General features: G+C 38.6%; 1 protein-coding gene across 9 annotated transcripts in view; it reads left to right on the top strand.

Annotated features, from left to right (window-relative positions):
* Nucleotides 1-14,142, top strand: part of EYA1 (EYA transcriptional coactivator and phosphatase 1) — a 145,187-nt gene extending 131,045 nt beyond the window's left edge. For all 9 annotated transcript variants that reach the window (XM_039841854.1, XM_039841852.1, XM_039841850.1 and 6 more), the window contains one exon: nucleotides 13,548-14,142. In XM_039841854.1, the coding sequence (XP_039697788.1) occupies nucleotides 13,548-13,628 (81 nt within the window). In that variant the 3' untranslated portion in view covers nucleotides 13,629-14,142. The remainder of the gene's footprint in view (nucleotides 1-13,547) is intronic.

Below are 14,142 nucleotides of genomic sequence, written 5' to 3'. Positions count from 1 at the left end.
TGCCTTCCAGGCTGGTCCTTCTCTCTCTCTCGTATTTACCAAAAAAGTCTTAATTTCAGGAGACGGTTGCCAAAATGTGGCCGTTGAGCTTGTGGTAAGCAGAAGGATGCTTATGAAGGTGATGACTTAAAATGTGAGGAACACAAGTGAAATTCTTTGGGCCCCATCGAGGTTTCTGTGGGCAAGTCCATTCCTAAACCCGTCTGAGCAGTATGTTTCTTAGACGTGCGCCATGGAAGAATGCAACATGGAAAAAGTAAAGGAATTCTTGGTTTGATGTTGGAATGGAAAGTAGTAATAGGACTATGATGAGTATTTGTGCTCTTTGAAGAAACTTTAAATTGTTTCTACTATTTATTTTTGTATGTGATAGTTTTTATTTGGGACCCACACACCCCAACCTACAGCAAAAACAAAAACAAAAACAAAAACAAAAAAAACTAGGCAGCTGCCTGCAAAGGACATCCTCCGTGGATTTTTTGACTGAGCATGAGTGCTCCTAGCTTCAGCTTTCTGTTTTGATTTACTGGGACGTGCGTATGTGATAAAGAGTCCAGTAGAATCTGTTATGAACCAACTTCTTGCCCTTTGAAAACCTACCAGTGTGGGAACTCTGACAAAACTGTGGCCAGAAGTTGAAAGACTGTTTATGTGTGAATGTAAAGTGTACAGATTTTCCAGAAGGTTCAGAGTCCTAAACAAGCTCGCGTACAATTCAGATATCATTAATCTGTCATCCAGAGTGACAAGCTGACCATTTCTGTCTTATATTCTGTCTAGTCCTTTTAGGTCAGTTCATATTTAAATAGCAGCACTTTGTACATGAGATAGGAGACAAGGGCCTAATAATTCATGATAGATAATCTTTAAAGTGGAGTTCTGCACAGAAATAGAGAATATTTAGTACTTAACTTAGGGCAAATATTTAATTTGGAGGGAAAGACTAAAATTCATCATTATTCCATTTTAAAAATTATAAAAATTCAAGCTAAAGAAATAGAGATGGTTATCCATGCTACAGATGGATTAATAATCATAATGGAAAGGAACAAGATTACGATCAGTTATAATGTCCCAGACCCTTTTTTAGGCACGTCTTGTTCATTATCTCATTAAAGCCTCACAATAAGTTGTTGAGGAAGAAGTCCTCAGACCCAATTTATAGATGAGAAAACTGAGGCACAGGAAGGTAAATAATTTGGCCAAGTTCACACAGCTAGAAAGTGGCCAAACTATTGTTTGAAGCCAGTTGTGTCTGTGAGATTTAGGACAAAATTCCTTCAAGTTATAAACGTTATTGATATATCTTAAATATGATTCGACTTACAAAAAAGAATTGTTATTAAAGTGTGTAGTGTCTGTTTCTTTCCTTTTAGGAGCTAGATATAACCATTTGGTATCTTCTTTCCCTTAATTTTACATTCATGATTAACATTTTAAAAATAAATTCTGATACATAATTTAGTTCATGAGGCTTTTAGATGATTAAATAGTGAACCCGTGATGTTCTGCTAGTTTGAGCACTAAAACATTTTATAAAATCAAAACATTTTTGCATTGCTTCTGAACTGACTTTAGCCATGGAGCTTGTCTTCCTTAGTTTCCTATGTCCTTTAAAAAATCTAGTACGACACTCTCTTTTCCCTGTGAAGATGTCTTTCATCTCCCTAAATGATGATTCTTCTGCTATAGGTATGTAGTTCCTCGTTTAATGCCAGCATGAAAACCACTGACTGTCCTACCAGTCGCCTGTTCTGTTAGGGACGACTGACGCCTGCTCTGCCATCCCGTTCCCTTTGCCCGTGCAGCTCCAGGGCTTTCACCAGTATTTCATCGAATTCTGTAATGTTTACCAATTAAAAACACCCCTTCAAAAAGAAAAGGTTAGAAATGCCTTCGTTTATTTAAAAGAAGAACATCATTCTATAAAAATCTCTTGCGAGGGTCTGCCGCTAGCACCTTCGTTCCTGGAAGACCCGTACAGTGACCGTGGGAAGCCATCTATGACTTTCTTTGCCATGTCGTTTCTTGTCAAAATCTTCCAGGCCTTCTTGGTGACCATAAACAGCTTTGTTTCCCTAATACAACATACCTCAAGCGAAAACGATTAGATATACGTATGATTTTTTAAAAAATTAAAATGTACGTAATAGTCTCTTGCCCACTGAAAGCGGTTTTCATTTCTAGACTGTGAGTGGCCTTGTTTTATAACTCCACACTAAACTTGTCAGAGAATGACTTAAAATAGCACCAGGGCGAAAGTGGCAAGCAATCATTATTCTGCATAATGACAATGGTTTCATTTTAAAAATGTCCATTTTAAATGTGCGCTAGAAAACCTGCAAAAATCCACAATGAGGCTGAGGACTTAAAGCTCAAATCTAAGCTTATTCAGGAGAAAAATAAGGGCTGCTTTTGTAACAAACAAACAAACAAAAAAGCACACAAACATTTTAATGCAATGTTTCGCTTTTAGTTTTATTTAAATGAGATGGGGATTACTGACTATAGTGAATTTTATTCTAAAGCCATTACATTCATTTAGTAGTTAATAAGCACATACGATATGCCAAGATTTTTTTAATGCAATGACTTAATTTTTTCTTTTTTTAATTATAGTTGACATACAGTATTATATGAGCTTCAGGTGTATAACACAGTGATTCAACATTTCTATACCTTGTGAAGTGACCACATTGTGATAAATCTAGTATCTGTCGCCATACAAAATTACTAGCACACTACTGACTCATTCCCTATGCTGTACGTTACATCCACACGACTGACCATCCCCTCTGCCCCTTCCTCCCCTCTGGCAGCCATCAGTTTGTTCCTTGTATCTATGCGTCTGTTTCTGTTTTGTTTATTCATTTGTTTTTGTTTTTTTAGATTACACACCTAAGTGAAAACATATGGTATTTGTCTTTCTCTATCCAACTTATTTTAGCATAATACCCTCTAGGTCTATCCATGTTGATGCAAATGGCAAGACTTCATTCTTTTTTATGGCTGAGTAATATTCCCGGGGTGGGGGGCAGAGAGAGAGAGAGAGTGTGTGTGTGTGTGTGTGTGTGTGTGTACACACACATTTTCTTTATCTGTTCACCTACTGATGGGCACTTAGGCTGCTTCCATATTTTGGCTGTTGTGAATAACACTGTGGTGAACATAGAGGTGCACACATCTTTTCAAATAAGTGCTTTCATTTTCTTCGGGTAGATACCCAGCAGAGGGATTGCTGGGTCATTTGAGGAAGCGCCATACTGTTTTCCACAGTGGCCGCACCAGTTTGCAGTCCCACCCGCAGTGCACGAGGGTTCTCTTTTTCTCCACATCCTCACCAACACTTGTTATTTGGTTGTTTTTTTGTCTGTCTGTTTTGATACTAGCCAATCTGACAGGTGTGAAGTGAAACCTCACTGTGGTTTTGATTTGCATGTTCCCTGGCGATCAGTGATGCTGACCATCTTTTCATGTGTCTTTTGGCCATCTGTGTATCTACTGTGGACAAATGTCTATTCAGGTCCTCTGCCCATTTCTTAACCAGATTGGGTTTTTCTGATGTTGAGTTGTTTGTGTAAGTTCTTTATGTATTTTGGACGCTAACTTCTTATCAGATATTCGTGAATATTTTCTCCCGTCAGTGGGTTGTCCTTTTGTTTGGCTGATGGTTACCTTCGCTGTCATAAGCTTTTCAGTATGTTTTCTTCTAGGAGTTTTAAGGTTTCTGGTCTTACATTTAAGTCTTAAATCCATTTTGAGTTTTTTTTTTTTTTTTTTTGGTATGGTATAAGAAAGTGGTCTAGTTCCATATTTTTGCATGTAGCTGTCCAGTTTTCCAAACATTTGTTGAAGAGATGCCTTTTGCTTATTGTATATTCTTGCCTCTTCTGTTGTAGATTAACTGACCACATACACATGGGTTCTCTATAATTTCTGGGCTCTCTATTCTGTTCCACTGATTTATGTGTCTGTTTTTCTACCACTACTATATTTTTTTGATTACTAGAGGCTTTGTAGTATAGTTTGAAATCAGGTAGTGTTATCTCCAACTTTCTTTTTAAAGATGGCTTTAGCTATTTGGAGTCTTTTGTGGTTCCATATAAATTTTAGGTTGACTTTAGTTCTGTGAAAAATGTCATTGGTATTTTGAAAGGGATTGCACTGAATCTGTAGATTGCTTTGGGTAGGACAGACATTTTCACGATATTAATTCTCCCGATCCACAAGCACAGTATATCCTTCCATCTATGCCATCTTCAATTTTTTTCAGAATACAGGCTTTCAGCTCCTAGGCATTTTCTGATGCAATTGTAAATTAAATTGTTTTCTTGATTTCTCTTTGATAGTTCATTCTTCGTGTGTAGGAATGCCACAGATTTCTGTATATTAATTTTGTATATTGTAACTTTACTGTTTTACTTCCTCTTTCCACTTTGGACGCCTTTTCTCTCTTCTGTGATTGCTGTGGCCAGGACTTGCAACACATGTTGAATAAAAGTGGCAAGAGCAGTCGCTTTGTCTTGTTCCTGATCTCAGAGGAAATGTTTCGCTCTTCACAGTTGGGTAGAATATTAGCCGTGGACTTCTTATGTGTGGCCTTGAGGTACGTTCCCTCTATACCCACTTTGTCGAGAGTCTTTATCATAAATAGATGTTGAATTTTGTCAAATGCTTTTTCATTGCATCTATCTGAGATGATCGTAGGATTTTTATCCTTCATTTTGTTGATGTGTATCACATCAGTTGATTTGCACATATCGAACCATGCTTGTGTCCCTAAAATAAATCCCACTTGCTCATGGTAGATGATCCTTTTAACATACTGTTGAATTTTGTTTGCTAATATTTTGTAGAGAATTTTTACATCTATGTTCAGCAGGGATGTTGGCCTATAATTTTTTATTTTTTATTTTTTTGTAATGTCTGGTGTTGGAATCAGGGTAATGCTGGCCTCATTGATGAGTTTATACGAGTTCCTTCCCCTTCAATTTTTTAGAACAGTTTGAGAGGGATAGGTATTAACTTTTTTAAATATTTGGTAGAATTTCCCTGTGATACCGTCTGGTCCTGGACTTTTGTTTGTTGGAAGTTTTTCATTAGTGATTTATTTTCGATACTGGTAATAGATTTGTTCATCTTGGTAGGCTGAATGTTTCTAGGAATTTGTACACTTTGTTGGCATGTAATTGTTTTTAGTATTCCCTTATGATCCTTTGAATTTTTGTGCTGTCTTTTTCATTTCTGATTCTATTTGGGCCCTCTCTTTTCATCATTTCCAAGAACCAGCTCTTAGTTTCATCGATATTTTTACTGTTTAAGTCTCTGTTTCATTTATTTCCACTGTGATCTTTTTCTTTCCACCTACTAACTTTGGCTTTCGTTTTCCCAGTCCCGTTAGGTGTCAGATTTGTCTGAGATTTTTCTTGATCCTTGGAGTAAGCCTGTGTCACTCTCACCTTCAGGCTTAGGAACACTAGGTTTCTATTTTTACTTATCTTGAGGTAATTTTTAAAAATTTTCTCTTCGATCTCTTCATTGAACATCTGTTGTTTAGTAGCACGTTATTTAGCCTCCACATGTTTGTTTTCTTCCTGTAGTTGATTTCTAGTTTCATACTGTTGTGGTCAAAAAAATGCTTGATATGATTTCAGTCTTCTTAAGTTTGAGACTCGTTTTCTGGCCTAATGTGATCTATCCTGGAGAATATTCTGTGTTCACTTGAAAAGAATGTGTATTCTGTTGTTTTGCATGGAATGTTCTGTGTCACTTAAGGCCAGTGTTTCCTTGTCGATTTTCTATCTGGATGATCTATCCATTGATGAAAGTAGGATGTCACAGTCCCCTACTATTATTGTAATACTGTCAATCTCTCCCTTTATGTCAGTATTTGCATGATGTATTTAGTTGCTCTTGTGCTGGGTGCAGAGATGTTTACAAGTGTTACATCCCCTCTTGTTGGATTGATCCCTTTATCATTATGCAGTGCCCACAAAAGTGTTAGTCTTCGTTTTAAATTTTGCTATCCCAATTTGCTTTTTGTTTCCATTTGCATGATATTTATATTTTTTCCAATCCTTTATTTTCAGTCTGTGCGTGTCTTTCGATTTGAAGTGAGTCTCTTATAGGAAGCGTATGTATTGGTCGTGTTTTTTAAATCCATTCGACCATCTTATGTTTTCTGATTGGAGCATTTTGTCCATTTACATTGAAAGTAATTATTGATAGGTATGTAGTTATTTCCATTTTGTTAACCATTTTCTGGTTGTTTTTGTAGTTCTCTGTTCCTTTCTTCTTCTCTTGCTCTTTTCCCTGGTGATCTGATAAGTTTCTTCAATGTTATGTGTGGATTCCTTTGTTTTTTGGTCACCATGAGATTTATAGTTAACAACCTATGTATGTAATAGTCTATTTTAAGTTTACAGTCACTTAAGTTTGAACACATTCTAAGCACTACATGTTTATTCCCTTCTCACATTTTATCTTTGTGTGTCTATCCCTTAATTATTGTTGCTAGATAAATGATTTTACTACTTTTGTCCTTCATACTAGATTTATAAGTGCTTAATCCATTACTGTATTTTCTTATTTCTCGTTTGGCCTTAGTCCCTTTAACATTTCTTGTTATGCTGGTTAAACTGTCGAACTCTTTCAGTTTTTGCTTGTCTAGGAAACACTCTCCTCTTCAATTCTGAATTATAACCTTGCCAGGTAGAATATTCTTTTATGTAGGTTTCCCCCATCATCACTTTGAATATATCATGCCCCTCCCTTCTGGTCTACAAAGTTTCTGCTGAAAAATCAGCTCATAGTTTTTCTCTTGCTGCTTTATAGATCTTAAGATTTCGCTTTTGTTTGTGAGACACAGCGAAAACTATCACTGACTACAGTGAATTTTATTATTCTAAGGTCATTATATTCATTTAGTACTTAAGAAGCATATACTATATGCCAGGTCTTGAACTGTATTTCATTCCGTGCTTAAAAACCTCACTTCTCCCTAGAGGCAAAGCAGGTGTACAAATAATAAGAGAGCAATGTTAGGCAGTAAGTTTCATATTTAGTTCTTAGAATAATCTATCTCTTGAGATCTCTGTATTTACAATTTGGAAAGTATCTGTACTTTCATATCCAAATATTTTAGAGGTAATATATGCATATGAAAGCAGATTTTTTTTTTTCATATAAATGGTAACTATACCTTGTTTTCCACTTCACACTATGTCCTGGCAGCTGTTCCCCATCAAAATGTGGAGCTCTGCATCAGGCGTTCCATGATGTGTGATAAGTTAACGAGTCCCTTGGGTCCGAACACTTAGGTGGTTTGTTCATAGACAAGTGAATCTATGAGATAAGTTCCTAGAAATGCAATAGCAGGACCAGAAGTTATTTGCTCTTAAGTTTTTGGAACATTTTACTAATCCAGCAAAATTCAGTCTACAGCCGAGTGTCCATGCACCCTGCCTTCTGTGGTGTTGGTTTTGTGTGTGACTTGATGCAGAACACCAGGCGAGGAGGAAGGACGGGTGGCATCGGGACGCTGCCCATGCGGGCCAGAGCCGCGGAGGGAGGCGGCGCTGTTTTCCCATTGTTCGGGGAACATTTTGTCCCGATGACTCCAAAACGTGCTGCTTCCCAAGATTCAGGCCTCAGTACCCACTTCTCTCACTGTACACCTAAACAATGCATGCGCATCACAGTTTCACCTGTCACTTCTGTTACGATTTGTGATGAGCTCTGTTTTCAGTCTCATGGCTCGCTACCTGATGGAGTGTCTCCTCCGTGAGGTATCATCCCGTCATTCCAGCTGAATACCAGCAGATGCATTAAGCTTTCCCGACTCCGTTCACCCACTCAAATATGCTTTGGTGTTCTCTACCTCCAACCCACTATTGAATCACGTGGATCCTCTCTCCACAGTGTCTCCTGTCCCTTACGCCCACTCCATTTCCACTGTCCTGCCCACTTTCTCTGCTGCCAGCCACTCCTCCAATCCATCCTTCCCTAAGCGTCGCGCCAAACAGCTTATTCCTTTCTAGCTAGCCATTCCAGGAGCATCTCTCTGGGAACATTTCCTTTCTTATTAGTTTTTATTATGAACACACCATTCCAGCCCCACCATCTCCACACTAAATGCTCTGTGCGTTCTACCTGCTAGACTTGTCACATACCTAGTCTCCTGACTGGGAGTCCCATCTACCTAACCAGCTTTGCCCATTCTTCAAATTCAGTGCAGGCTCAACTTAGCCCCTCTGGCTTACAATTCAGCACTCCTCTCTCTGGATTTTTCATTTTGATTTTTTTGTCTTGTTGAGATATAACTGACATACAGCACTGTATAAGCTTAAGGTATACAGCAGAACGACTTCACTTGTGTATACTGTGAAATCATTATCCCACTAAGTTAACATCTATCACTTCATGTAGATACAAAAAAAATTTTTTTCCTTGTGATGAGAACTCTTAGGATCTACTACTAGATTTTGAGTCAGCCATCACGTCGTACATTGTGGCCCCAGTAGTCAGAGAGCTTACAGCTGGAAGCTGGTATATTTTGACCACCTTCACCCAGTTCCCCTCACCTGGTAACCACATACTTGGTTTGAGTTTGGGAGGGTCTTTTTTTTTTTAGATTCCACTTATAAGAGAACCATACAATATTTGTCCTTTCGTGTCTGACTTATTTAGCGTAGTGCCCCCAAGGTCCATGTTGTCACAAATGGCAGAATAATATTCTACAATGTCATAGCAGAATACATATACAACAGGTTGCATATATAATCCACAACTTCTTTATCCATTCATCTGACAATGGACACGTAGGTCGTTTCCATGTCTTCGCTGTTGTAAATAAGGCTGCTAAGAATATGGCGGTGCAACTCTCTCTTCATTATGGTGTTCCCAATTCCTTTGGATACTCAGAAGTGGAAATGCTGGGTCATGGGGTAGTAGTTCTATTTTTAATTTTTGCACTGTTTTCCATGGTGGCTGCACCAGTTTGTGATCTCACCAGCATTTATCACTTCTCTTTGTGACAGGCATGAGGTGACAGCTTATGGTGGTTTTGATTTGCATTTCTCTGATGATTAGTGGTGTTGGCCACTAATCATCTGATGCGTGTCCTCTTTGCCCATTTTTTAATTGCACTGCAGTGTTGTCTTGCTATTGAGTTGATTACATATTTTAGATATTAACCCGTTATCAGATTAGTTTGCAAATATGTTTTTCCATTCTGCAGGTTGCAGAAGCTTTTTAGTTTGATGCAGTCTACTTGTTTATTTTGTTGCTTTAGGTGTCATATCCAAAAACTCATTGCCAAGACCCATGTCAAGGAGCTTTTTTCTTATGGTTTCTTCTAGGAGATCTGTAGTTTCCAGTCTTTAATCCATTTCAACTTAATTTTTGTGAAGATGCAAGATAAGGGCCTAGTTTCATTCTTCTAAATGTGAAATGATAATTTTCCTGGCACCATTTATTGTGTCTTTTCTCCATTGAGTATTCTTGGCTCGCTTGTCAAATATTAGTTGACTATCTATGCATTGGTTTATTTCTGGGCACTCAATTCTATTCCACTGGTCTATATGTTTGTTTTTATGCCCATACAATACTGTTTTGACCTCCATAGCTTTATAATATAGCTTGAAATCAGGAAATGTAATGCCTTTGTTCTTTCTCAGGATTACTTTGGCCATTTGTGATTCCATATAAATTTTAAGATTTTTTTTTTCTACTTACATAAAAAATGTCCTTGGAATCTTGATAGGGATTGATACAGAACCTATAAATGTATTTGGGTAGTATCAACATTTTAATGATATTCTAATCCATAAACACATACTTTTCCATTTATTTGTGTCTAATTTCTTTTATCAATATCTTGTAGTTTTCAGTGTAGAGATCTTTCACTTCCTTGGTTAAATTTGTGTCCAAGTATTTTATATTCTTTGAAGCTGTTGTAAATTTCTTTTTCAGATAATGTTAGAAATATTTCTGATTTTTGTAGGTCAATTTTGCATTCTCCAACTTTACTAAATTTATTAGGATTTTCTACATAGAAAATCCTGTCTCTGAAAATGGACAGTTTTACTTCTTTTCCAATTACGATGCCTTTTATTTCTTGCCCAATTGCTCTGGCTAAGTCATTTTGATTCTTAATCCTACACTGCCTTACACTGTAATGAAACAGTTTTAGCAGATATGTCCTACCTGTTGGTTCTTGTCAGGGAGGGCACGTATCATGTATGTATTATATATTAAACATCTTCTGTAGCTACACTGCTTATATAGGTAATAGACTAATAATGTCATAGACAAACTGGAGCTCCAAGGAGACAATATCATAACTCAAAGCCACGTAACATCAGATTTGAGAGTATAACAGTCTCCTCATTCTAGAGCCTGCTCTTCCTCCCATAGCTCTCTGACTTCGCATGAGAAATATGTGTTCCAGGCTAAACAATAATGCAGGGGGAAAAAAGCTATTTACCTTGTTTCTCATTATCCTGGGAAGCTCTTATATATCCATAAAATCTTCACATCAGTATGTTCCTAGTTAGAGAAAATATTTTGCAATGTTAATTCTAATTATTTGTTAATGAAATTGAGCCCCCTAGATTCAGTCTTATAATCACTAATAGTAAATGTACATTTCTTAGAGAAGAAACGCTAATTTTTGTGAGAATGGAACTGCTGTCCTCGCGTCTGGGAAGTGTTCCCAGGGCCTGCCTGTGTTCCTTCACAGACACCTAAGGTTTGCCAGTTATCACTGTAGAGCCTTTTACACTTTTGCTCCAGTGAATTACCCCATCATCACTGCATTTGGATGAGTCGTCTGTAATGTACCACAGGCCTATTTCGTCACTTGAACTCACCTCAGGGCGCTGCTTGTTAAGACTCTATAGGAAGGCTAAAGTCACCAGTATTTCAGTGGCAGCAAACAAGGCCATTCAGAGACCTTCGGATAATCTCACCTTCTATTACATGTTTTGAGTACGGTCTAAAAGGGCAGCAGTTTAGATTAAATGCGTGCGAGGCTGACATCACCTCCTACACCTTAAAGGTAAGACACAGAGCACTGCATGGATCCTGAGTGTACAATGGAATTAAATGCTCAGTTTACACCTTAACCATGTACCAGAGAATTAGCTGGATGGTTTTCAGTTCCCTTTCCTCAGCCACTCGTCACATTCTGCAATACGTACTCCTGAGTATACCAGTAGCTTTCCATTTGAATTGTCCGTGGGAATCATGCTTAAATTTAATCAGATAATTGGCATGCAAAAGAATTTATATTTTTGAAGATAGCTGTCCTGAAAGTTTCTGGACAGCTTTGGGGAGGGGCAACGAATCTAGCCAATTAAAGAAAATACAAAAGTTAAGAAAAACCTAATTAGCAATAAACAAGGAACATTAAAATAGATACCAAGTAGATGGTTAAATGTAAAAACACACTGTACAGTTGAATACTTGCAAACTTTTAAAATAACGATTTTCCTTAAAAATGTGTCAAAATGAGCTGGAGAGTAATAGTAAAGTGAGCAGATGTGCCATGGGGACACTGGGCTTGGTTCTGGGCCATCGCGGTAAAGCAAGTATTCTGATCTTACTGGTGGACAGTCTCGCCTTCAATTTGTAAAAAATGCAACATCTGTGAAGCACAATGAAATGAAGTATCCCTGTACTGTGTGAAATACTAGAGGCGATTGGTATTTCTTTATACTATTCTACATTTTAAGAATTTTATAATACACAGATTTCTAATTAGATTAAAAGGGAATCTTTATTGTAATCGATCAAACATTTTTCAAGACTGAGCTGTGTATCACAGTCGAATCTTTCGGTGCCCCTTACCAAAGAGAATGGAAGCGAGGGTGTGTGTGAAGCTGTGCTATGGAGCTGATAATTCACACTGCTGAATAAAAAAGGCCACGGAGAACAGGAGGCATCATAGCATGTGGGCTTCAGATACAGACCCAACCTGCTATGACTCTTAGGTTTACTCCTTACCAGCTGTTACTCAAGAGTGTTTCTTCTGTTTTTTGTTTTTCTTTTCTCTAGTAAAATAGTGTTCATACTTACTCGTTTGGGTCCTGCATCCAGTCATGTCACTAACCATGTATTTCTCTCACAGCCAGTATCCTAACGCTGAATCTCTCCTGTATTCTCTGCCCCCAAACACACACCACCACTAGAGTGCTTTCTGAAGGGTCACCCTTCCATGCCCAGCCTAGCTGTCACCTCTTATCAGGAACAGCCCCTCCCACTCCTGCCATCGCACAAAGGTGACCACTCATCAGTGTGCATTCCTACTACTCACTCACAGGCCAACAGGGCGGGCCAGGGCGTCTTCTACACCATGCCTGCAGGTCCAAAAGATTCCCTCTCGAACAGCTGGATGCAAGTAGGACAGTCTGTTTTGATAGGTGGCCAAGTGAATCATCCTAAAAATTTGAAAATTAATCAGATTTCTAGTACTGGGTTCTAGACTATTCTGTCATCAAAGGGTGACACAGACTATGATATATGCTTTTAGCGGATTACTTGAGACAAAGATGCGGTTAATAAGGGACTTAAAAGTTTGCATTCCCAGAATGTAACAGCTGTGTGACTGATACCAAAATAGTGAGTAGCTTCCATCGTTACCTACAGAGAATCCCCCCAAAACTCAATTCCAGTTTCCATATCAAATTCTATTAGTCTGAATTTTTTTAACAATTCCTTAGAACTATAATCGCAAATTATACTCAGGCCTTCACATTGTATGTTTGCAAAAAATGAAAACTGTCTTTCTAGGCGCTACATAGAATGTTCCCTCTGAAAGATAATTATCTTACTTAAGAAAAAGCTTTTGCTAATACGTAAGTACTTACTGCAGTGCTTTTGAGCAGTTAAAGTTTATAATCATGTTTTCTTCCTAAATGGATGAAGCAACCTGGTTTTTTTGTTTGTTTGTATCTGATTAATTCAGGTAATTCACAAACGTTCCCTTTTAGATAAAACAAAACACCTCAGATGTTCATGTAAAATTCTCCCACATGGTAAAGTAAAGCCATTTTAAGGTTGACACAAAGAACGCCTGATGGAAATAAGTGAAAATAATTTTTTTCCTTATGTAAGAAGCAACTTCAGTTTTGAAAGCTGTAAAATACTACCAGCTAAGGAAAACCGCTTAGACTTTCGGCATTAAAAATCCACCGGATATACATACTTCGAAAGGCAACTGTTTTTGACAAAGTTTCAGTCACAGCTACTGTATTCTAGAGCTTAGAATTGGCATTCTTCGTGTAGAAGACCTACCCGGTGTAGGTCTACTTAGGAAATATCCGTCAACTTCTTAAAAGAAACAGACTCCAGATTACATTTTTCAATGCAGTCTGGTATTCTTAGGGGAGGACCGAGTTTGCGTTTTTGTTTTAAACAGAGGTGACACTGAGATCTTAGCTGGCAGCCCCGAGAACAGGGATGAGCATTGCAGGGGGTTTCGAAGGCGGGGCCGGGGCGGGCGCCGGGAGCTCGCTCTGTCCTCACCATGTGTCTGCCCCTCCCAGCACGCCATGCCCTTCTGGAGGATCTCCAGCCACTCGGACCTCATGGCCCTACATCACGCCTTGGAACTGGAGTACCTGTGACCGCCACGTAGCACTTTCGAGCTGCACAGCTGCTGGGTGACCAGGAACAAATCCAGCAGGCCTGAGCTCGTGTCGGCGCCGCACTAGCGAACTCACCGGTCTCGACATCTCGACGCGCAGCTGCCGTCGGCCTCCACCTCTGCCGTCGCGGTAAACGAAGGACCACGTCTCTTCCTTCAGAACAGCTGTTGACTCTAGTACTGTGAATCCAATGAAAATAAGCCATGAGAATGTTCTAGCACAGCATGTGTCTTTGCCACGTTAACTACATGGTTCAAACCTGTGAAGAAGGACCTGCAAACGCCCAGATTGTTAGCATCGTCAGTGTGACGTCAGCGGCTTCTCCAATACAGCAGACCTGATTGCACAACAGAGACTGAAGTGTGTTCCCTGAAAACCAGTGGGGGAATTCTCCTGGAAAGAAGGTTTACTTTTCGGTGTCTCATACCCAGGGTAATCTGTACATCTGTACTTATTTATGAAGACTTTTTTTTTTTTTTAAAGAAAAAAAAAA

The sequence above is a fragment of the Pteropus medius genome, unplaced genomic scaffold (genome assembly GCF_902729225.1).
Source record: "Pteropus medius unplaced genomic scaffold, Ma_sr-lr_union100, whole genome shotgun sequence".
Lineage (NCBI taxonomy): Eukaryota > Metazoa > Chordata > Mammalia > Chiroptera > Pteropodidae > Pteropus > Pteropus medius.
This window is presented reverse-complemented; position numbering and strand designations above follow the sequence as displayed.